This window comes from Monopterus albus, unplaced genomic scaffold (assembly GCF_001952655.1).
Source record: "Monopterus albus unplaced genomic scaffold, M_albus_1.0 scaffold63.1, whole genome shotgun sequence".
NCBI lineage: Eukaryota > Metazoa > Chordata > Actinopteri > Synbranchiformes > Synbranchidae > Monopterus > Monopterus albus.
In genome coordinates, this window is record NW_018127943.1 from 632,312 (window position 1) to 658,239 (window position 25,928).

General features: G+C 38.4%; 1 protein-coding gene across 6 annotated transcripts in view; it reads right to left on the minus strand.

Annotated features, from left to right (window-relative positions):
- Positions 1 to 218: 218 nt before the first annotated feature.
- The window catches only part of dnmt3aa (DNA (cytosine-5-)-methyltransferase 3 alpha a), a 50,182-nt gene continuing 24,472 nt past the window's right edge, over positions 219 to 25,928 (minus strand). For 4 of the 6 annotated variants that reach the window (XM_020603927.1, XM_020603922.1, XM_020603923.1 and 1 more), the window contains 17 exons: positions 15,185 to 15,388; positions 14,229 to 14,387; positions 13,731 to 13,838; positions 12,999 to 13,146; positions 12,647 to 12,790; positions 12,273 to 12,317; positions 11,676 to 11,755; positions 11,241 to 11,353; positions 10,241 to 10,424; positions 9,958 to 10,042; positions 8,960 to 9,105; positions 8,690 to 8,780; positions 8,408 to 8,556; positions 7,935 to 8,020; positions 7,721 to 7,790; positions 6,976 to 7,094; positions 219 to 5,992 (listed from right to left, as the gene is read on the minus strand). In XM_020603927.1, coding sequence (XP_020459583.1) covers positions 5,851 to 5,992; positions 6,976 to 7,094; positions 7,721 to 7,790; positions 7,935 to 8,020; positions 8,408 to 8,556; positions 8,690 to 8,780; positions 8,960 to 9,105; positions 9,958 to 10,042; positions 10,241 to 10,424; positions 11,241 to 11,353; positions 11,676 to 11,755; positions 12,273 to 12,317; positions 12,647 to 12,790; positions 12,999 to 13,146; positions 13,731 to 13,838; positions 14,229 to 14,387; positions 15,185 to 15,388 — 2,073 coding nt within the window. In that variant the 3' untranslated portion in view covers positions 219 to 5,850. The remainder of the gene's footprint in view (positions 5,993 to 6,975; positions 7,095 to 7,720; positions 7,791 to 7,934; positions 8,021 to 8,407; positions 8,557 to 8,689; positions 8,781 to 8,959; positions 9,106 to 9,957; positions 10,043 to 10,240; positions 10,425 to 11,240; positions 11,354 to 11,675; positions 11,756 to 12,272; positions 12,318 to 12,646; positions 12,791 to 12,998; positions 13,147 to 13,730; positions 13,839 to 14,228; positions 14,388 to 15,184; positions 15,389 to 25,928) is intronic. The other 2 variants (XM_020603925.1, XM_020603924.1) reach the window with 2 other exon arrangements.

Here is a 25,928-nt window from a genome sequence, read left to right on the forward strand (position 1 = left end):
TGTCAATCAAGATATGGGCAAGAACAGGCTTAATGATTAATCAGATGGGAGTGTGGATGTAGAATATGTATCCATGTAGTAATACTGCTTTCAAACCAATGATGATAAGATGATGTTAGGGGGTAGGACTAGATAAGTCTAACTTCTTCCTACTCCGTTCAAGCATGTACTAGGTATAAGCAAATTGAAAATATTTTTGTGGACATGTCTGGAATTATGTGTGATTACATACTGACTGTTGTTACATGTTTGAAAGAATAAATCAAATCAAATCAAATCAAATCAAATCCTCAACACAGGATGCAATATTCCTGTGAGTGGGTGATTTTTGATTGTTGCACTGGTCTCTCTCTTTTTTTTTTTTTTTTTAGCCCAGAGGAGGTCAAGGCATCTAATAAAAAAGTAAAAAGTAAAGTGTTTTGTGTGACAGATTTGTTTCTTTAACCCTCTAATCATCTTGTGACTCCTCAGAGGTTGTGAACTACTGTATACTTACAGAGAGATAATCAATAAGGCTTTTTGGGCTTTCTCCTTAATTTTTATTGTCGCTTATACATCTTTTGCTTACTTTAACATGTGCAAATAAATAAAACCAAAACACTTTGAACTGAAGATTTTTCACATTGTTTCATTTGCATCATTTTTAATCATCTGAAAGGATGAGACTAGAAATAAAATGATCTCTCTTAAAGAAAGTTCCTTTTGATCCTGAGGCATGATTTCAGGGTATTTATTAATGAAGCTGTTTTATAACACTACATTCTGTGTTATTTCAACTTGCTCCTGTTTGAGAGTGGCCTGCAGCTCATTGCTTCAACTTTCAGTTTCATCTGGTATCCTTGGGTACAATAGAACAAGTCACTATACTAACTGTAATATATGCTTTCTCTAGCCTCTCTCTCCCCTCCAGGCTGAGACTGAACTGAACTGAGCACCAACCTGAACAGTACACACACACACAATACAGATTATTATTGTAATTATTATTATTATCATTACTCCCTAATCTAACATGGAATCAGAAATTACACTGACTGACTGACATGCAGCACCTGGGGATGGGAGGGATTTTGGGGGGTGGGGGGTGGGGGTAGGGAGCACCAAGCGACGCAGGGTGATGATGTCACACCCAGCAGGGCCGTGGGAAGCCTGACGGCAACAGGCGGTCGGCAAAAACACAGTGTGTATGAATGTATGTGTGTGTTGATGATGTGTTTTGTAGCGAAAGGAGTTTAGAGAAGCATGAACATCAGCAGTTTTTCCAGCAAATGTGTGTGTGTGTATGTATGTGTGTGACCTGTAAGAGCACTGTAAAAAAGAGCAGAGTTTAAAAAGCACCTGAAGGTTGGTTGTATAAACGGAGAGTAAACATGATGGAAAAATACTTTGAACCTGCTGGTTTACTGTCGGTTTTTGTGTGTGAGCATAGACTTCACGTGTCCAGTTGTTAGCTGGTATCTGAGGAAGGTCAGAGGATCGGAAGGCTTCCTGGAAAAAGACGGTCGTCTGAGGACCAAAAGCACCAGACTGACAGAGATGTTTTTCTCAAAAGACAGCCCTGATTAAATAAGACATACATCAGTGTACAGGGAAGTTTACATAGACTGTCTCTATGAGTAACACTCTTGGATATATTTTATTTACTGTCTGCAACACTTGATGACAACCTGCTTTCTTTACCTGCTTCGTCCTATTAAAGGCCATGAAGGGACTGAGTTTATCCCAGCATGCATTGGACACGAAAAGGCAGAAGAAACACCCAAGACGGGTGATACAATTGTGCCTGTCTTACTCTATGTAAAGAAGTATCTGTTATTTATACAGAACTATTTGTTTCAGTCGTAGGAAGAAGAAAACCAGCATAGTGTCTACAGACTAAAGGTCTGCCTCTGGTTTCAGTGGATGTCGCTGCGACACAATAAATGGAGGACATTTTGGATCCCTATGAAGCAAAGCAGGAGCATAACAGCAAGGGTTGGTGGACTGTGACCAGTTATTTGGGGCTGAGGCACAAGAGAAGCTGTATAATAACTGGAAAGGTTCAGGATGAATCCCCCATTGACTTCCTTTACTTTCCACCCTGCTCAAGTAACCTGACCCCTCCGGGTGCATCCCAAATCTCTTAATCGATTGCTTCTTGCTTGACCCAGAAATTGCTCTGGCCTACCATCTTGAAAAGCTCTTATTTGGAGCGAGGAGGAATCTTTAAGTGAGAGCAAACAAAAGCCGCGGCTGACTAATGTGATCACGTCCTAATTTGACAACATCACTACAGCTTTATGCCAAAGTGGACAGATAAATAATAGACTCAACAGATCAAACTGTATTATGCACCATCAGATTAAAACTAGTGTATCTGTCCGTCTGATTAATAAAAGAATCATAAACAACTTTCTCTCTGCATGATGTGTCATGTCCCCTTTAATCTGAATCATAAATAATACTGTAAATTCTGAAAAAGGGGGAAAAAGAAAAAAAAAGTCATCTCCATAAACGATTAAATTAAATAACTGTAAATAAAAAAACATTTCTGCTAGTAGAAATGTCTGAGCAGTGGCTTCATCTGTACACAGTGAAAACTTGCCCTTCCATATATGTGGACAGAGCATAAAAATGCTATTTCAAACCATTACCTGTGCCACCCTCATCAGAAATGGATGTCTTATCTGAAAACATGCTTCTTTGATTCCTCTCTCCTCACATCCTTTCCTTCCATTCCTCCTTTGTCTTTAGGGGGAAGGAAGGAAAATACAAAAGTGAGCAAAATGTGGACGCAATTAAGGGAAGTGGGATGTGCCTTCAGTATACGGTAGTCAACACAGACCTAACCTTTGTGCGCTCAGAGGGAGAGCTGCTCTGGAGAAATAATCTCACTGGATTAAATATATAAATATTAGTGTGGTACCTTTTAAAGGGACAGAAAACCCTCATGTTTTGTCCTAGTAGGTTAAAAAAACAAACCCATCAGTTAGTTTTTAAAAACTTAGAATATAATAAATATAATTTATATGAATATTTGATTTCATTTAGGTTTGTTGCAGGATTGTGTCACAGACTGTATCAAACAGAGCTACAGCAGCTTATTTAAAATGACAGCGGCCTAAGCTTCACTATGATTGAATGAACATGTTGTTAATGTTGTTTTTGCTTTAGGATAAGAAAACTATTAGCAGGCTATTTCTGTGACACATGTTAGCCACACCCAACCAAAACACTTCAACAGGGACTCAAAATCAAAAAGACAAATTCTTAAATTAAATTTGAGTTATCAGTGCAGTGTACATGCTGACTTTGTATTGCTGTGAGACTGCCATCTATTTGTGTTTGAGACAGATTATTCTCTTAATATATGTTTATATATATATTTTCTGGGATGTACTTAAGTCTTGTATATTGGCAATGAATTTTAAGAAGTTTAACTTTCTTTGAGAGGCCAAATATTTTTGTTAAAGTCACAGTCTGCTACTTGCTTATCACTGGCAAAGGCTTCAAATGAAATAAAAAAATGTAAATGTCTAGCTACATTAAAATGAAATTTCTGCACCGACTCCATAAGACTATAAAATACGCATGCACATGTGACTATACCATAAGCAACGAATATATCTTGAAGTCTCAAAAACTCAAAATTGAGCAAAATAGGATGATGTTGGCTGGTTTTCCATGCTGTTGGCAGGTCAGCATTCTAACAAACTAGCTTAGCAGGATGTAGAAACGGCGCATAATGCATCATACAAAATTAAAGCCACTCTCATGATGGGTGGAAACAAACTAAGCAAAATTAGACAAGCTACAAACAAAGACTGCCTTTCATTGTTAGTTCACAGTATAGCTCTTTTTCAAGACTTTGGTTTAGGATTATTTGAGCACAACCTTCCAACCAATATAATGACAACTGTAGACTTAGAATAGTGTCCACCACCTGACGACTGTTTACTGCTGGGACTACCTTTACCACAGGAGGGTCTAATGCATCTGCAGACATTAACTATAACATCCAGCCTCAGGCCCGAGACACTTCTGGCTACAGCCACTATCAGGCTATTAAAGCAACATACAGTACTATTCCAATTTTACGCCATCACAGTCATTTGAGCAACATTGAACAGTAATCAATGCAACACAACAGCACATTATAAAGTACTGCATACCAGCATATGTGGAGAAATACAGCCATTGTTAAAATGCTACTAGTGTTCAGTATTTCACAGCATTTTCCCTAAAGCATTCTCTAGCCTTTATGTACAACTGCTGCCTAACAACACCAATAAATAATCAAAATAATATAAAGTTTCAAGTGCTTATTGTATTTTCCATACAATAAGTAATAGTGGGTGTATGTTCTGACAACTAAGACATACTGTAAAGGAGAGTGGCCTGTGAAGATGCTAATTATAAAGCTGAATTTACTCTGTCTTTTTCATAATTGTTCTAATATAATATAACCTCAACTGTGACCCGCAACACAAAGGAGTGTTTTAGCCACAATGAGTGTGTGGTCTTGTGATGTACACTTCCTTTACTGGTTTCTCTGTCCAATAGATGGCGCTTTATACACTACAAAAGACTATCACAAGGGTTTCCACTATGATCTTTACACAAAACATGCTCTCACAAACACACATGGACCCTAATATGGCTTAGCTCTTATCTTTTCTAGATTATGTACCAATTGGGTCATGTTTTAAACTAATTATATGAACTACTTTAATTTTGTTGTATTTTATATTCCTTGTGTTATTTTTTCTTATTAAAGAATGCCTAGAATTTGTCACATGTATATTTAGATAGAATTAATGACTCCAGGAGGGAAAAAGTGATTTACTCCGGTGAAGATGAATATCTTTTCTTGGTGTTTCTTTGCCATATAAAAGTATTTTTGCTAGCTTTAAACTCATCTACTGAGATTCTTGCCTCCAGAGCAGCTCTTCCACTAAGAAATATAATAAATTACAATCTGATTTAGTTGTAGTTAAGCCAGTAAAAGCTTCATACTAATCCAATCTGAACACATTCTTTAGGATGTTTCCCTGCACACTAAATCTGACAAATAAATATATCTCAAAAATTCATGGTCTCCTCTTGTTGCTCCTGTTGCCTCCATCACTTATCATCATTTGGTTTGACTCAGCTAGGGACACAAAACTGCAGTGACTGAAACAACCAGAGACCATTTAGTCTCCAAGAGCACCAAGAACTGTACAAGTGTTGAATTAAAGTGGCACCATTTGGACTATCACTGCCTGACCAGCACCATGAGCATTAACTGGTGTGTGTGTGTGTGTGTGTTTGTGTTCATTGCACTGTAATACACCAGCAGCACTGTCACTACACATGAATAGAGTTAAGTGTTACGTGTTGACGTGGGTTCATCGGTGTTTACGTGTTAAAAGAGATTTTAAAAGCAGAAAGTTGGGGCATCTTTGCCAGTTTTGCACCCTCTCAAGGTTTGAACTCCAGCTACTGACAAAGTAAAGCCAGAAGATATCAGTTTCAAGGTTGAACAGGAAGTTGTGTGTGGGGATATACAGTACAGAATGTGTGCACCAGTGTGATGTGTGTGTGTGTGTGTGATGTGTGTGTGTGTGTAGAAATTAGCAAGGTAGCACCAGGGGGACTAAGGTCAGCCAATGTTCTACATGGGATCTAGGAAAGCAGTCGTTTACAGTGTGTGTGTGTGTGAGTGTGTTTTTATATGAGTGTGTGTTCGGTCATCTGTGTCATCCTGCATCAGCCAACCTTCATGTAGGAATTGTATCCTGTGTGTAGTGACCTGTGTGCGCCTGTCATTACATACTATTTGTGTGTGTTTGCATGTGTGGGTGTGAGAGAGAAAGAGTTGGTGTGTGACTAGTTGCAGGCGAAGTACTCCTTGAGCGGGGCAAAGAGGTGCCTGATGACAGGGACACTCCAGGAACGTCCCAGCAGCCTTTGCCTGGCCAGGCGACTCATGTTGGACACATCGGTGTAGTGGACGGGGAAACCAAACACCCTGGACACACACAGATGATTCAGTTATTTCAGGCTGGACTACTGGAAGCAAATTTTTAAAGCAAAAAAAAGCCAACTGTTCCCTGGATTTAGTTTTCCAGACATGGAGGATTTGTGGCTTTTCCATCTTTATCGTTGTAAATTAAATATTTTGAGGTATTTGGGCATTATTTATATAGTATGTTTGAGATACAAATTGTATATAAAGTGCTTTAAAGAAACAAAAATACTATATAATGATATATGAAATATTAAAATGAATACAATAACAAATTACAAAAAAATCAAAAAAGTAATACAAGATTTAAAGAATGACATGATGATACAACTAATAATTGTATTTATATAACACTTACAAATCTATTAATATATTAGTTGAGACAATAATCGGTAATGTAAGTATTCAATACTAGCAGCCCTAGAGTGACGTATCCTAGCCCACCTTTGACCAGACACAGCCACTGACATACAGTATATATGCTGGACATAGCAACACCATTTCCCTCCACTATGCTAGTTAGTTGTGATTTGTCAGTTTTGCTAAGAATATTCAGTATCAGCTATGAAAAAAGTTTATAACATTGGCTCAACTCAAAAAGCCCCGCACTTTGTCTACTGTATGTACTCTTATTAATGCCTGTTATGTACAAAATGTATTTCTGTCATTTAGTTATGTTGAATCACCTGCTGTGAAAAAACCTGTTCATACCACAATTAACCTAAGTACATTTTTTTCATCCTATTACTTAATAAATGAAAAATTTCAGTGTCTTTCAAACATAATTGCTGTGGTACATTAGCAATCAAAGCATAAACAAAACCATCTTCACAAAACAATCCAGATGTACAAGGTTTTGTGGCTATAACCAGAGATTTTGATGTCCAGTAGCCGGAACTGATGCCCATGTTCAATAACTTGCAAATATACTAAGGTAAAATTAGAAACTCAGACATAAAAAAAAACAATAGCAAACACCACTGTACCTTTCCATCTCGGTACACCAGAGGATGTCCTCCTTGTTGTCCATGTAGACAGGGAAATGCTCGTCTTTCCCCTGCTTCACAGAGTTGGAGCGTGTTGTTATCGTACGCAACTTCTCAAACTGGAATTAGCATCCAGAACCAAACACAGACAAACAGACACACACGCACCCCTTTTTAATCCTACCCCCTTTTGAGTAACATTTTTATACCATACATAGTGTAGTAATACACAATTTATACTTATCAAATGACTGATTTTAAAAAACTGGCTACAAGTTCTTGTTGAACAAAAATGTAACAGCAGCAGGAAACTGCAGTAAAAGTGATGGGTACCTTTTTGCTAAATTAGTCATAGGAGGAAATGCGTCTATTACACTCTTCATCTGTGTATGCTCAAATTAGAAGTACATACTGTAAAGATTTCCTTTTATTTTTCATATTTTTAGACACTAGTTTTCAATTCTGCACACTTATGAGGTCGTGCTTTGCCATCACACACATTATTTATTTGGCTTATTTCCAAATGATTTTTCTGTTTTTGTTTTTCTAACATCACACAGAGCATAAAAATATTTTCCACATTCAGCTTTACTTTCTTATTTATGTTTAGGGCCATGTAACCTGTGTAACAACCAGGTATCTTTGCTTTCCATTGGTTCAGAAAGTAAGATGGCATAATGACAATAAGCGCAGACATACACACACACACACACACACACATACACACACACACACAGGGGGATACCTTGGCTGTGCGCCCGTGTTCGAGGCAATCTTGTAGGTCCAGCTTGTCATTGGCCATGGGTGTCAGAGGTCTGCAGTCACCAAAAAAGTGGTGCAAAAGAGATGATGAAATATTAACACATGTAAAATCTTAATTAAAAGTTGTAATTCAAAACTAATCACCAGAACGTGAACAGATCACAGTAGTGCTGTGTGTCTGTGTGTGTATGTATCACCTGGACATGCCTGGCAGGTTTCCCCAGAAGTAGCGAGCGCGGTGTGCAGCAGAGACTTCCTTGGCATCGATCATTACTGGGTTACACTGGAGAGGAATAGCAGAGTTACTCCTGTTTCACTTCAGATGAACATCTTCTGTATGAGTGTCATACCGCAGGTCTGTATATATTATCATACTAATGATGGAAGGAGCCCTTTTGTCAGCTCAAAAGTACAGCTGGTGTGAAGATAATATAAATAATAATTAAAGTTATTCTACCTTTTTTTTGCTATAAAAACATCTCTATGTATCTAGAAAAATAGCCTTTAGTTCAAATGTGTAATAGTGTCTGGTTTAGGTTTCCTGACCTCCACAGAGGATTATCATAGATTGCATGCATATAATTCACTGAAGTCTTCATCTGAGTGTCTGTGGGTGTTAACCTGATAGTGTGAGCTGTATTTAGTGAATACAGAAGTTTGTTCATTGTACCTCCAAAAAGCGGGAGATGTCTCGTTTGTCACTGACTCCCATAGCAACCACGTTCTCAAACAGCCAGAAAAATGGCCGCTCGTCATCTGGCTTTGGTCGAGCCTCATGCAGCAGACGGTAAAACTCAAAAAACAGCCGGCCGGTTCCCTCTGCAAGAGTACATAGAAAGTTAGCCGCCATGTTTTTTTTCACATGAAGAAAAAACTGATCAAAATATGACACGTTTGTAGTTGTAATATTAACAAAAATAACATTTTACTAGTTTGTTCCCTCCCTTGTTACCATAAAGGCCTTTTCTTGCAGGATTGACTATAGAGAGATCGTTGCAGGGGCTTCCACCTATCACCAGGTCAAATGGTCCCCATTCTTCAATCTGACAGACAAAACACAACATGAATTTTCTTCAGAAGAAAGAAAAGAGGTTACAAAGCAGTTTGGTGGAATCTGACATTGTGATGTCCTATAAATTCAGGCATCAATGTTCATGGATCTTTCAGATGATTATTTACTCTGCCTCTGAATTCTAGGAGCAAAGATGAGACTTTCACTTACATGTTTGCGTGTTACGTTGCGCACATCTCCCACATACATGATGCGTCCTTGGTGTCGAACCATGCCGACAGTGATGGAGTCTTCACATACCTCGGATGCTACGTACTTGTCGACCTGGATGCCCAAATCCTTCAGCACCAACAGTCCTGATTTCATAAGCACATAAGCCATAAGTCAGTTACTTAGAAAAAAACAACTGACAAACTTTCTCTGGTATCAGACTCTCAAATGTGATGATTTTGGCTAGTTTTGGTTTTCTAATACCATGATTTGAATACTTATAGCATTTAAAATGTTGTTCAGACAAAATAAATAATTTTAAAATGTCACTTTGAGCTCTGGGAAAGACTGGAAACCTTGTTAAAACTATTTTCTGACATACTATAGAGTGAACAATTAATGAACAAACTGAAGGAATGAATAAGAGTGTGTGGCCATCCTAACAGCGTTGTATAGCTGCCATCTTATTTTAGTGTTTTAGCATGCTAACATTTGCTAAACAGCAAGTAACACAAAGTACAGCTGAGGCTGACTGGAATATTATTAGTTTTGAAGTTACTGACCATAACCTCTAGAGCCCTGAGCTTTGGAAACCCAAGCTGTGCGGTCCTCATATGAGGACGCAGGGACTCTAGAGGATAAACTCAAGACATTTAAATTCCTCCTGCAGGGGGCATTAATGTGAATACTAAACTTGATTAAAATCCATCCAGTGGTTGTTCAGATATTTCACCAACCTCATGGTGGAGCTAGAGGAAGGGTTATGCAGTTGGCAAAGTCATTAGAGTTCATCATCTAAAGAAAACAACTAGTTTGCAAGACAAACACGCAAGTCTGAGTTGAGAAGCAGTGGCTGACATTGATTACGGCCTCACAAATGGTACAAAACAAGCAATTCATCTATAAATGATGAACAAAATTACGCAGTGATCCATCCAGTAGTTGTTAAGATAGTTCAGTCATTGATAATGAAAATAATTGTTAGTTGCAACATATACCTGTTGCAATGCCGTCAAACAGGGAGAGGACTCTGATTGGTTGCCTCTTTTCTGCCACAACTGGAGGATACAACTTGGCTGGCTCCTGAAGTAAACAGTTAAAATAAAGAAGAGACATGGATGAGAAAAACCTCTACATAAAGACAGGAGAGGGCAGGGCAGCACATCATCAGCTTTAGTCATGATTTAGTCTTTTCTGCAAAATCTGTCAGAACAACATCAGTAACTAAATGTGTACCCGGTCTGTTTTGATGTATATGGATAAGTTAACGGTCCCACTTACAAATTCCTGTTCATGGTTGTTGGCAAAGAAGTGCTGCAGTCTGCAGGGCCAGTCGTCCCGGCGTCGCAGTAAGCCGTACGTGTTCCGGGGTCCACACATGTAGCAGTTCCAGGGGTCTTCTTTGATGGCTGCCGCTGCCGAGCCGGCTCCTACCAACAGATCCACACACTCTACACAGAAACACCTGCACACCACACACACACACACACACCATCAGATCTGTGTTTTCCTGAAATTTCTTTATTAGACCACTAATGAACAGTGGTGAAGTACTCAGACTAAAATAAAAGTAGTAATACTTCAGTGTAAAAATACTCTGTTACAAGTAAAAGTCCAGCATTCAAAATGATACTTAAGTAAAAAAAGTATTAGCATCAAAATATTCTTAAAGAAACATAAGTAAAAGAATGCAGAATGGCACATTTCACATTAATGTATATCATATTATGCATATTATACTCCACAACAACACAATTGGATAAATGAATGCAAATATCATGCATAGATGATAATTTGACCAATATCAATATCAATAATGCATCAAAACTGTTTGTTGTATTTAATTTGTCATTGTTTCTCATATTTCATTCATTAATACTGACAAGCATCACATTTTGACTCTGGCAGGGGTGGCACCAGGGGTGGCCAAAAAGATTCTTGAGGTCGCTGATGCCACCCTTTGGCCCCACATGATTAGAGCTGTGTACCAAATGCAGTTTTGGGGTGAAGTGTATTATTGTGACTCCTGATCTCTGCAGTTTGCAGAGATAAAGTCAAATCCTAGATGCCAAAATAAACTGTATTTATACAAATAAATCTGTTCCACCTGAGTTGATTGTCTCAGTTGCTACAGTGATAAAGGAACGATGCACCACGTTTTGACATTTATGGAAATACTGTTTTTGTTGATGTGAGATCCAAAACCTTGTTCTGGCCTCAAACACAACCAAATGCTACTGGCCAGTCCCAGCCTCAGCAGTGTACACAGTACTCCACTGACCTACAGCAGTTGTTGTTACCACACATGAGCACCTCCCTGCCTCCACAGCAGATGGTGCAGTAGGACTGGTAGCCGTCATCGTCATACTGGTAGGCGCACTCCAGGAATGAGTTCTGCAGAACAGGATCAGGAGAAAGGCAGTGTGAGAGTGTCGTGGTTGTCCATCAAAATAAATTCTTCTTTTTGTACTTTTGTTCTTTTTGTTCTTTTCTCTATTTCACATAATTGTAAATGGAATATCTTTGGTTTTGGACTGTTGGTCAGAGAAATCAAGCAATCCGAAGAGGGAACTTGTTTTGGTCATCTTTCACTAAGTTTTTGATACTATATAGATTAATTTAGACAACAGAATATTGTAAAAACACCCAATTAGAACATCATGATATGGATCCATAATAATAATACCGGTATTAAGGTTTTCTGGGGATTTCTTACTTTGCAACCCTGGCACATTGCTCCTACAAAGAGAGGATGCTCCAGAGAGACATTGAGGCTTCCACAGGAGATACAGATATCTGAACAAACACAGACCGACATCAAAATAAATTAAATATAACACTTAGGATTTTAATAAGGCATCAATTTCCCCTTGAGGACAAGTAACAATAATATGGTTATATATAAATTAATCTTGTGATAACAGCCCAATAAATGGTGCAATGACATTTCAAGATGCAATGGAAGTTACCCTCTATATTGGTTGAGAATGGGGAGTAAACATTTTGATTAAAAAAGCATATTGCAGATGATATTCTCTTAAATAGTGATCTAAAATTTAAAGATCTGTCACATCTCCAACCCACTTACAGGGATGTTTTATTATGTTTTGACAAATTGTGACTATTAAAGCTCTTTAGCAGCCATTAAAATATTATTTGCTGCAAGAGGCAGGTGGTAAAATAAGCTTTAAGTCATTTCAGTATATGGTGTTAAACTACACTGTATAAAACATCTCTGTAAAGAATCCAATTAATACATCACTTCTTTATTTCAAATCAACATTTAAGGATGATGCATGAAAAAATCTTTTACCTTCTATGTTTCTGGTTTTCTTTTTGATTTCATATATGAGTCTCTCTAGAACAAAAAATACATAAAAACACATCAACATCTCATTTTGAATATGAACGCATACAGACAGTTCATAAAGGAGTCAAAAATTTATATAAACAATGTGTAGTCACAGTATCATGTGAAATTCTTCTACCCGCAAAGTAAATGTTCTAAATAACAAAACAGTCTTCATTTCTGAGCTCTATAAATAGTCTATTTCTGACAGACTGTAATATTCTGTACATAGTGTACAGAATATTAGTGTAGAAGAAATTCACCAAATAACCCAGCTCTTATCCAGCTTAGAACTCCTAGGGATTTAGTTCAACAATAATGAGTGTTTGCATATTTACCTCTGGTCCCCTCGTCGATCACCTCTCTGATCTTTGCTTTCTCAGCTGAGTTCTTGCGAGGTTTCTTCGCAGGTGGAGGGGTGTACGCTGCCTCAGGCTCTGACCACATTTCTGGATACACCTCCTTATACGGATTTTGCTCCTCTGTGAGGCGAAGACATGGAAGTAACACAGTTGTAATGATTTTTTAATTATCATATGCTAGTAACAGACAAAGTGAGTTTACCTTTTGAAGTAATGACTCTTCAGCTTTAACACTCTAATGAATAATTTCTCTGGCTGTTTTAGACAATTATCCCTGTGAATTATTTATTAACAAATGGTCCAATGAGAGAAGAGATGCCCTGTGTACCCTCTGGAGGGTCCAGAGATTGCGGACCACTGGGTAGGAAGCCGGTCATGGCCCACTCTATCATTTGTCTGGTCTGAATCTCCACCCCGTCTGCATCGTCACTGGCATCACAGGAAGGAACTGGCCTCACTGCTCGTACGCTTGCCACCTAAACACAAAATAAACACAGGGTATATCCCAATTCTCTTATGTGATCACTCCTTACTCCTCATTCAATCTGAAAGTCATTTGGATTGAGCGAGATGTCACAAGACTCTTATTTGTCCTCTGAGGAGCGAGAACTGAGGAAGCTGCAGGAGGAGCACAGAGTGAGGAAACAAGAGAGCATCCTTAGCCAAATTGACTTTAGAAATCCTTATTAAAAGGAACAGCACACCATAGGCTCTAAATGAGTAAGTGTTCTGTGCTGATTAAAATAAAAAAAAATACGGCATTGTTGGAAAAAACTAAAAAAGTGAGATTAAACTACTATACCCACATGTTACCACTTATAAATTTTGGACAGAGCTAGTTGAAAACAACACCTCCACAAATGCAAAATACCAATATTATATAATAGGAGAATGAGTAAAATGTGAACTTTTGACCTGTACATTGATATTTTGGTCTGATTTTATCCAGAATTAGTGCAGCAACAGAAAACATGAATTTATTGGGCATTAAAAATGAGCACTAAATTAACCACGCACGTCTTCACATTAAGGAGTGGAGTTTACATTGTGGGATTGTTACCTGCAAAGCCTCAAAGATGGCTTTCCGGTACATGGACTGTTTATTGTAGGTGGGCTGGTGGAAGGCAGATGAGAAAGAGCTCAAAGGCATCAGCTTCTCCACACATACCTGCAAAACAAGAACTTATAGTGATCATCACTTCACAATTCAAATAAAAGCCACAAATCACTGGAGAGTTCCACACTAAGTACATACTGTATCATTTTAGGAAAAATGGCTGAAACTGGCAAGGGGCTTTGGATCAAGATATCTGTTTAATGGGAGTTTATACTTAATTCTAATTCAAATAAATCAAAAGAAAACAGAAAAAATAAAGATCAACTTTCAACAAATCAAAGTACAAGAGCACAACTACTTAAAAAGATCGTAACAGCAGTTCTCTCTTTCTATGAGTGGATTTCTTTTCTTTTATGCTCAGTAGAAAAGCATCAGGTCGTCTCAATGCGTCTTTGAAATCAACAGTCACTAAACCACCATCATGAACCTAACGGCACCTACCACAGAGAACTTGCCGTCTCCAAACCACATGACCCAACGTGTGCCATCAGCAGCTCGACTCCGGCCGCTCATCCACCAGGAAACGATTCTGCCAGGCCACCAAGAGAACCCGCGCAGCTTCCCGAAAACCAGTGTACCAATGCCAAAGCCTCGGCCATCCTGTGGGCACAGAAAACAAGGTGGATGTCAAGACAGGTACATGTTTCATGCTCAGTTTGTACGATGATATCTATAAGCTTTTAAACAAGGAAAATCTTTTAGGTTGCTGTGATTACAGAATGAAAGTTTCACATTTCTGCAACACAAAAGTATTGTAAGAATTATTTTGAATTTAGCTCCAGTTTTCAACTAAAATCACAGCGGCGAAACTTGTTTTACACTGAATGTTAGTGTCTAAAAGTTAGATACATGTAGAATAAAGGAAAAGGGCAACAGGTCAGGTCAGGCCAAAAGCGGATGTTAGTCAGTCCAAAAGCACAACATGTCTGACTTCACTTTATGTGTGGCTTTCAGTACTAATACTGCACCTACTGAGTCATCTTGATCAAGAAGTGAGAAGAAGATATAAAAACCAGAAAACTAAATTTATACATGAAGAAAATTAAACACTGACAACACACAAAAGATTTATACTTTTTATTCCCCTAATAATATATATTATTTTGTCCATCAGTAAAGCCAAAAGTTGTTACTTTGCTCTAACGTGGTAAACACTAATGGACCCTTCTATTACTGCCCAGGTGTCACGGAGGTGAAATTTCCTTTTTCTTTTTTTTTTTTTTTGAGTAATTCAGTAACTTTTCTCACTTCAGATAAAAAAATGAGTTTGTTTTTTGTCTGCCGAAGAAAATCACATAACATGGTTAAAAGCTCCAGAACAGCAACTAATGGGCCTTTTGGTGGGATTATTTTGTTAATAACTGTTTCCATCTCAACCATACACCTGGTTGATGTACCTGGTACTCAATCTCACTGGGCGTGGCCTGGTCTCCCCTGGCGACTGGTTCAGGCGTCACGGCGACTGTCGGAGAGGCGGGATCTGTATGTTGTTGTGAAGGGGGTGGGGCCGGACTGGCCGGCTCCTCCTCTTTTTGAAAATCAGCCTCTGATAGGTCGTCCATCATGTTTATCTCCGCCTCTCTGTACGCCCGTCGCTCTGCCTGCAAAGTAAACAGAGACGAACCCACATCAAATAACGATCCATAATCACTTTAGGGTGTTAATTTTTAGGTTGTTAATTTCTCTCTCTCTCTCTCTGTTTACTAAATTTGTTGTCAGAGCTGGAAAGTACAGTTAATCAAGTACTGTACTTAAGTACAATTGTGAGGTATCTGTAATTGATCTGTGCAGATTCTCAGTCATCCAGGTCATAGTAAACCGCAAATAACCTTGGAAATCAACTGGACTTGGATTTCTAGTTTCACCTCTCATCCAAGAGGCTTCATCAGTTCTGACTGACTGGTGTTGAGTCGGAGATATTTATCCCCCTCGGTGTGGTTTCAGTCCTTAGAAGGCCAACACTGCCCATTAACGACTGAGTCGTTACAGCCCAGTATCAGTGAGGGTCGTTACCTGTCTTTGGATCCTCCCCTGTCAACCGAAACCTTTGTACTGTTATTCTATTACATTTATTTTATAACTCTAGTCATGTTTCAGAATCAGATCATTACCACAATATACAGTATAATCATAAGAGTTTATTGATCCCTGGTGGAAATATTACAGTACAAGCTAAAGCAGTAATTCAAATTATAAGTAACATTAGCTCTACCTTTACCAGCTGCAATATTATATGATGTACACAATAATACAAAAACAATTATAATCCAATAATATGATATCCATTAATGTGAAATGTGCTAGTGTGCATAATGAGTACTTTTACTTTTGGTACTTTAGGTATATTTTGATGCTAATACTTTTGTAGGAATGCGGGACTTTTACATAAACAGAAAAAAATCTAATAAATAAATCCAGCTAAGTAACACGACTCTAAATGGTGTTTACCTTTCATTTAGAGCAGGGGTGGGCAATTCCAGTCCTCTAGGGCCGCTGTCCTGCTTGTTTTCCAACTGTCCCTGCCTGACCTGCTGCTGATTACCTGGCTCAGGTGTGTTCAGCCAGTCAGAAGCTGGAAGACACCATCTTAGATGAAAATGGAGTGAGGGAAGATAAAGTGAATTGGTATCTTCCAGCTTCTGACTGGCTGAACACACCTGAGCCAGGTAATCAGCAGCAGGTCAGGCAGGGATAGTTGGAAAACAAGCAGGACAGCGGCCCTCGAGGACTGGAATTGCCCACCCCTGATTTAGAGTGTCAAAAATGTATTCTGATTTGTGGTAATTATGTCTCCAATAAACTTGTGCTGTGGGAAGAGTTTTGTGATTTTATCTGTGCGTAATTACAAGGCAAACTAAATTCTTTAGTATACTCCTAACCTCTGTGCTATGTCTACGTGATTCACCATTTATATTTGACTTTCTGTCAAAATTTCCTTTGGGGAAAATGCCTCCACACAGATTGCCTCCTCCTCTTCCTCCTCCACTAGTGCCGACATGATTAGATAATGGATTACTCATTCAAATTCTTTATCAAGTAAAAACACACAAGTTTTACAGTAGCTTCTGAGGGTTTGACATTTTTCTTTTCCTCTGACTTTTGCAGTTGTAGTATTTTGGGGGGAATTTTAATCTTTTATTATAAAATTTTATATAAAGTAATGTAGAATGACATACAATGTTGGCTGAACTTAAACACCCTGCTTCTGTTTTTATTTTTGATATATCTGAAAAACACCAAAACAAATACCAACAAAATAACTACAACCTCTACTAGCAATAGTAATGATAACTGTAAAAATAGGCTTTAGGCTTGATGCATTTCTTTTCTTTCTTCTGTTAAAAAGTGCATAAGCTATTTGAATCATTTTGGACTTTAGGAATAAGAATATACCAAAATACAGAGACAGCTACACAGAGAATTATGGGTATTAATCTCTCTTATACATGATCATAACAGTATCCAATTTAATGGCCATCTGTGTACAGGGGTTTCTTGTTTTGTAAGAAGAGAAAATGTTCAGAAACCATGGCATTTACATTTCTGTCAGAATACTCCAGGCTGCATAACCTGGCTTCTCAAAACCTTGACAAGACCTTATAACCAGGACACTAGTATGCATGTAGACATGTTCACTGAGCTACTTGTTAAAATAACACAGAGAGGTAGATTTACAGTCTCTGAAATATTTTTGATATAGCAGTGTCATCCCAAAAGTCTGGCATTACAGAAACAAAATGAAATAATTTATCCAAGATATGAGTGTGACATAATGGTACTGCACAGACAGCAGATAAATTTTACAATAAATACAAAACTGTAGGCAAACAACCACCACACTAAGCTAAAATTATATGACCAAACCTATATATGGTCAGTCCAATCTTACTTGAAAAGATGTGTTAGAGTTTCTCAACATTGAATGGCTATTTTTTCAGCAACAATCCTCACACTTCTGCACTACATATTTTTGTCGCCGACTATCTCTGCCTGTCCAGCAGCAGCTGAGGGAATCAGCCCATCATGTGTGTTCCCGCATAAAGTGCTCTTCTATCATAACCTGTTGTTTACAGGCACGGTAATGTTGTCTTTCAAGGAGGTCTTATAAATGATGTTTTACATGGGTCTCTCTCAGCTGACCTGGTGGCTGCTCTAGATCAGGGCCTTAGTGCCCTGGACTGTAGGAACAATCCTTTAATTGTTCCTCTAAACAGGAAGTGAGTGGAGAGAAAGGGTGCGGTGAGGAGAGGGTTCAGTGGGTTCAGATGAGGAGAGAGAGAGAGAGGGAGAGAGAGAGAGAGTAAACAGGATTATAATATAAAACTGAGGAATACAATGCAGACAGAAAGAAAAGGGAGCATGTGTGATGGGAGACAGACAGAAGCTACAGAATGTTAGACTGTAAAGGTAAAGTCAGTTTTTCTACATTATTGCCAGTTGCCGTAGCACAATAGCAGTTTAAGCTTAAGTATGTCAATTTCATAAAAGCTTTTCTCTTTGTAGAATAAAAGCTCTGGAACACACTATGCATGAGCAGCACTTAAAAACCTTTAACAATAGATTTTTTTTTGTGTGCTTCTTGGGATTAGCAGGAACAAGGGCAAACACAACACTGGCCTTACATCAATTTTATGCTGATGTTGTAGGCTTGTTAGCAAAGATTTGCCCATTTATGGAGTAAGACTATCATTCATGGAGTCATATGTTTGCTCAAACTGGCAAATCTAAATCCAGTGTTCATTCACTTTTTAGCTGTTTGTGTTCTATACCAACTCCTGAGGGAAACATTTGTCTTTTAACTGCTAAGTACTCCACAATAGCACTGTTTCCACCAGAGGAACTTTCTCCGGGGAACAGGAACATTTTGAGGAACTTAGTTCCTCTACCTGTGTTTCCAGCAGGGCATAAATCTACCCCTCGAAAAAGTCCCTAGCTGGGTGTAGTATGTTTTGAAGGTTCAAGAGCTATTGGGGAGAGGCCTGAAGTGCTGGTTAGTCAAATATGGTGCAGCATTTCACATGCATTTCCTCATGTGGAAACCCTCTGTTCATCAGATAGTTGTTAACGTTGTCTTTCTGCTGTTTGGTGCTGAGTAGGTAGTGTGCAGGGGGTGGTTAGAGCACTGACACTGGAATCGGCTGATGGCAGCAGCTGAAAATGCTATGGCAGCTGTGAGGGTGAACAAAAAGCTAAAGGTAAAAGACAAAAAAACAAAACAATTAAATGAGAGTTGCAAAAAAAAAAAGCTCCACAGAGCTGAGAGGAGCTGCAGAGATCTTTGTGGGTTTGTCACTACAACCAACCTTTTCCATTTCATTGCACTTAGTCATTTGATCTTCTGTTTATATAAAATATTGATTAGAGCAGCTTTAAAGACATTTTTCCTATTCTATTAGCCAATATTGTACCACAACAGTGATTGAACCTACAGTACAGCACAGCAAGTTATTGAAAGCTTTTATTACCTCCAAAAAAGTGCCTGCACGATGAGGCCCAAATGAGGTGATGTGAAGGACGTGTCATCCAAACGTGACTAAAGACAGAACACCTGCTATTGTAGATGCAGAAATCAACACAATTCAACTGGGAAGTCCCATATAGACACATGGCTCTGATGAAAGTACATATTTAAAAATAATCATGACCTCACTGGTTACTACACCACAAGAATTTCCCTGTGGCCCAGATGTAAAATCCCATAACTCCTTTGGAGCATTTCCACGACGTAAAACCATTCTTCTTTCTTGGTTTTTAACACAGAGGAGAACAGTTTGGTTCCTTCCCTGAGCTGACAAATACAATGTAATGTGACGAATGAGTGAAACATTCTGCTGGATTCCTCCTGAAAGGAATAAAAGGAGGATGTAACAGGAAGAAAGGAGGAGGCATGACGGCATAAATTCAAGTGGATGAGACAGTAAAAGTGAGAGTGTTCAGTTGTGACAGTTCTCTCCTCAATTTGACCTCGAAGCGGAAAGGTCACCTTTCTCTGCTCCCGTTGACCTCTGACCTCATAAAAACCTAATCAGCCTGTTACACAGATCATAAACCACACACACATACATGTGCACTGTAAGAGAAACTCCATATGTCAGCAGCGGTCTCTAAATGTAAAACTTCACTCAAAACAACTAAACTAAAGTCCACACTCCAAACTAATTATAGAATTTTCAAAGAATTAACTTCCAAAAGTGACAAAATGAAGTACTAGAAGTACTAGATACTAAACATGGCTGATTTTGACTCTGCTGTTGATCGACACACATCTGACACAATGCACTCTACAAAGAAAATACAAGAGCTGCTCACCACTAGAAAAAACTGTATTATTTGTGGGTGGTGGTGAACAGCAATAGAAATAAAAACAACTATATACTACAGCAATGAGTAAGTAGTACAGCACATATCATATAGGATCATGTGTACTATGGATTTGGTATGTGGCAATAATATTTTTGTCAGCAACTTAGGTTATTTTTGCTATTTCTATGCTTCGGGTATTGCACATGGCTATTTGTTTCATCAAGGGCCAAATTTACTGTATAATTAATTTGATTTTCAGTTTACCCCATATAAACATTGTTGCTGTTATTGTGAAGAGAACCTCATAATTTTTGTCAACATCTGGACTGGATCATCTCATTAGAAGACTTGGACCTGACTTGTGTTGCTAAGAGATTTTGCCCAAATTTTTCTTACAGGATGAAACTGTGTTTGTTGCCTGGCAACAGTGGCTGATTGAACAGTCCATCAAGAAGCTGTGGTGCTCTCAGAGATGAGGATGAATCAGTGATGACAAGCTAGTCTGTATTTATCTGCTCAGGTTTCTGTGAAAGGTCAGCTTCATGCAGTCAAAGAGGACTGGCTGACTGCAGTGAATGCACAAAATAAGTTTTATTTTTGTCGTCTACACAATTTTAACATTTCTGTATGAATTTAAAACAATGCACTCTTTACTCTCCACTCTCTTGTGGATTTTTGTTGTTGTTGTTACATTAAAAAGAAAGTGTGTTCAGTCAAATGTAGAAATTCCAAGAGTGTAGTTTCCATGTTAAAGTAAAAATAATACAATAAACATTTTTATATGCAAAACTTCTTCAAGGTCTACACTTCAAGGGTTTCTACAGGGTTTGTTAAGACAAATGTAAGACTTCGAAAGACCTTTTTAATATCACATAGAATTCAATGTAACAATCATACTGAAGAAAGTAGGGAAACCTTTTTAATACCTTCTAAGGCTATGTATATTTCAGGAAACTGAAAGTGCTTTTTAATCTGTTCTGAGACCTGCAGATACCCTGAAGTACTACCATCCTTTTCTGTTTGGCCTTTCACATTAAAAGCATAATAGTGAGAAACAGGTGTTGACAAATATTAAAAATCTGACTTTTAAAAATTCTGTACACTGTTACCACATGTTAGCAGCTTTTCTATGGAACGGAATCACATATTATCACAAACTATCCCTAACAACCTTAACCCTGCTCTGTCCTACACATAAAAGTTCACTAACATTCACTAAAACATGCCTATGAGACTGTGCTATCATCACTATCACTAGTAATATTAGTACAGTCTCTGAAGTAAGAAAGAGTCAACTGCGCATGCGTGTGATCTCTGCTCTGTACTCCACTAGCTTCTCGCACAGCACACAACGTCCACAGTCAGAGCAGCGATCAGGCATGTGCAGTTGACTCCTTCTCATTTCAGAGTTTTGAAAAAAGACCAGCGAAGACCAGTGCAGCGGTGTGGCTCACTGGTGTGTTTTTAATAGTGTTTGGACAGCAATAGAATAAGCTAAACCAGGTTCTGGATTCACATGCATTACAGAGAGTACACAAAGTTCACTGCTGGTTTTAGGCTCTCTGTAATATTTGTGAAAAATAAGAAAAACAAACAAAATCACTTAACTATTAATTCATACACAACAAACGAGTATAGTTTATATTGTAGGACCTGTTGTTAGCTGTTTTATGTTGTATAACAAATTGAATGTCTTAATTAAAACTGTGCTCCCTAAAAAATAGAATGTATGATGCCTGTGCCAGGGAATACTTGTACCATTATCATGGTGTCATTACCATGCTATATGAAAGTGACCCCTGGACCTGATTGGTTTGTAAGATGCTACATGGCTGACAGCAGCATGGTACTGGGAAAAAAAACAGCCACTGTGTCCCTCAAGTGAGGCACAAATAAAGGCAGGAAGGGACAGAAAGACAGAGATAGGTTGAAACGTTGTGAATTACGACTTTGAACTTTGACAAACCTCACAACCTGGCCAGTGTTTTCAGTCTTAGTGCCGCCCCCTTGACCTCTGACCCCTCACCCTCTGACCTAATCAATGAGCCATATCTTGACCACGCCTTCTTTTATGAGCGTGACCAACCCTGACCTCAAGATGAACCCGCCATTGCTCAACATGCACACACTACCATTAAGCAAGCACTTAAGAAGACCCTCCCTGAACATACCAACACACTGCTCTTTCATCTGTTGCAGCTGCGGGACACGTTAAAAACAGTTGTTTTCCATGAAGCTGTCTTTAGGCCTCTTGTAATGAATGGACACCAATGGTCTAACACCAAAGTGTTTGACCTGATTGTAGCTCAATAGTTTGGTGACTTGGTGTTGTTTTCAGTTTATTAACATAATAATTATGGTTACCATTCAGCAGGTGGTAACCACTAGGGTCCAAGTGAACAGAAAAGTAATGACATTTTATGATCAAATTGGTAAAACAATGTTTGTCTGAGGCTGACTGTGCAAAGGTACTGTGAACCATACAATAAAATAAGTTGGTGATTTGGTGGTTTCTAATCATTTTCTAACTATGAACATATTTGGGAATCATTTTCTCACTTTTCTGTTGAGTGGAAAACAAATATAACCAACAACAAATAGTAAAATGGAACAAAAATGGTAATTAAAGAAGGATTAATATCAAAATTTGACATTAACCCTACAATACAATATAATTATCCTTTGGCTTGGTTCTGTTTTAAATTGCTAGGGTAACTGTTTCTGGTAAGTACATTACATTAAGAAAAAACTGTTAATCCAAATCCCTGTAATCTGCCAAAAACAGAAAGCCAACACCAAAGATGTTAATCCTGCACCACAATATGTTGGTGGTTTGTTTTCCAATTGTTAGCATACTACAGTATATATTTATTTGAATGCTTTCCCAGCTAGTAGCAAAAAGGGACACATTTCCAACTGTTGATCCAATTCACCTTCTCCCAAAACAATCTTTGTAATAAAAAATCCCAGACAATCTGTTTGAAACAAAACCTGTTTAACCATTCACTGTATGATAGATTGGAATTGTTTTCCAATTTAACCTTTTGCCACCAGCTCCACCTACAAAACTCTAGTAGTATGTAGAACATTTACAGACTTGGAAAAGTTGTAGTTTCTGTGATTTTTATAAACCTACAGTGTAATGTAAAAAATGCTGTGTATAATACTTGTGTATAATTCTTGTGTTGTTTCCAGATGGGGGTCAGGAACCCCCCAAGGTGTCACAAGATATATTGAAGGTGTTTAAAGAGATTTAACATTAACATATTTAGGCACTTTGGAATTCTCTCCAGTCTTTGCTTTTGTATTGCAAATTACTGGATAAGTTTACTTTTTGGGACTTAAATATTCTAATAAAACAAGGAAATCAATTAGTTGTTGGTCAGCGATGATCATGGCTCAAAAGTGTTTGACTTTATTCTCCTGTTTCATTCTATTTTAGCCCATTCTTATTTTCTAGTACACCATACTCCTTTAAATTCAATCGTTTAATGTTTTTTCATTAACGTAAAACACTTTGTCTAGTTGAAAGGTGCTATACAAATGATCTTTTCTTGCCTTTTAAGGGGTCACAGATCGTGTTACACTGTTTTGCCATGCTCAGTCATAATACATCCAGAAAGCTGTCTCTGTTTAAATGGAAGCAGAGCAATGAATGTAGCCCTCACAGGCCCTGGCATGTTATTTAGGTGGATAAACCCCAAATAGGGGGGTGGGTGTTCAAGGGCTAACATATTAAGGATCCACTGGAATGCTTTTCAGGGCAGTGGAAACATGGGAAACACTTTAAACTCTTAAAACCCAAGTCAATCAAAATTAAACCCCAGATTTACTTCTGCTAACAAAACAAACTTTGCTTGTAACATAAAAACAAATCTGCATATATATAAAATAACTTGCTGGCAGCAAAAACCAACATGTATCTCTTCCTCTTTTAAAGTTAAACCTTAGCTTACATTTCTCCACACACATGTACACAGACACAGCTGCACACTCTGCAATGCATGCACACATGGAAAAGAAAAAAAAATTAAATGACTTACAGACTGGACATGGCAGCTCTGAAACTGCAACCCCTCTCTGGCTCTCTTTCTCTCTGTCATTTTCTTCATTTGCCTCTCTCTCACCTCCTCCACCTCTTCCTCTTACACTTTCCTCTCTGAACGTCTCCTTGGCTTCTCCCAAGCCCTGTGGTCTATCCTCAGTCTATCCTTTATCCTCTTCCTCTCTGTTGATTGGTCAGCACTGAAGTGTGTGATTCACTGGGTCCTTCAGCAAACACATGTTTACATGGACTTCCGCAACACACACCCACACATACACACACAGTCTAGAATTGTGTCTGCTAGTCCCAGGGGTTTAAGGGTAATAATGACACACACAAGCCCAGGCTAGTGTTCACGTGTGTGTATGGGGTGTGTATGTGCACTGAGGTCAGAGGTTAGGCAAGCCTCAGAGCTGACAAAGCAGCATGACGTGCTAGGGTCAGGACCCCATTCTCGCACACATGCATGCACAGGTATTACTGTGAAATGCAGTTACACAGCGAGTCAGGTGAGAGTTTAGAGTTACAGAAAGAAAAATAAAGTGAAGCTGACAATGTCTAAAAACTGAAAGTTGGTGGGATAATGCCTGCTTTCATGCACTACTCCTATGTACTGAGTCTACTAAAAACTCTTGTATATTGCTGCATTGATATACTTTTATGGCCAAAAATGTAGGGCAAATGAAGTCCACAACAAGCACACAGACACACGACATAATATCACCTACTGTATAAGTTATATATAATATAGCCAACAAAAGGTGGGAAAAAAGAGACTGCTCGTTGATGTAAACTTAAGCAGGTTTCAAAAAATATTTCAAACAAGCCCATTCTATCTGGTCTTGAACTAAACCATACAGAAAAGCAGTTTTTTTTGGTTTTCCTGGACTTTTAGGGAACACTGGGAGCCCACTACACTGATAGTCATCCTTAGTGTTACATGCTCCGTATCTTATCTTAATATGAGATGGTAACTGCTAAAATGTTACTCTTAAAACTGTGGAAAATGGATATTGTTGTCACTTAGTGGTTGAAAGAGATGGCAAACACACTTTATCTGAAGAGACTGAAATATTAGAATGATATCATGAATTTGTATGGTTACTACCTGTTGTATTTATGTTGCTAAAAAAACAATAGTCGTATAGAAAAGTATTTAAAACAATCAGAAAGCAAAAGCATTCAACACATTTTTTAGGTTTCAAGGAAACAAGGAAACAATATTTTGGTTGTTTGCTAGCTTTAATTTGCTCATTTGCAAATCATAACTACAGTAGCACAGCTCATTTTTTTATAGGTCAGTTACCACTGATTAATTCTGAGTCAAAATTCTGGAAAATATGCATCTGACCTACACTGCATTCGTGCAAGTTACACCAAGTGGTTAGAAGTCAAAACAAGGTCAAAGTCCTGCATGTGACTTGCTCTCAGCAAAAATGAGGCAGGGAGAAAATCATACATCCTCTGACACATGCAGCGCACTATACCCCCACTCAGTATTCATTTTCTTGGCTGTAACTATAGATATGATGTGAAACAATGCCAGATTTCCCCCCCCCCCCTGAAATTAAAGAGTTATCAGATTTCCTTCGGACCACAGGGAAATGGGATAGTGATGGGGCTGTGAACAACTGGATGCAGTTCAACTGACTGACAGAGCAAACACACAATACAACTCACACACATTCCTCTTTCCTCATGAGGACTTTACATTGACTTACATTCATTTCCTGGAGACTCACCCTAATCTTAAAGCTACCCTCCCTAATTTATTTTCAGCCTAGAGGGTCTAG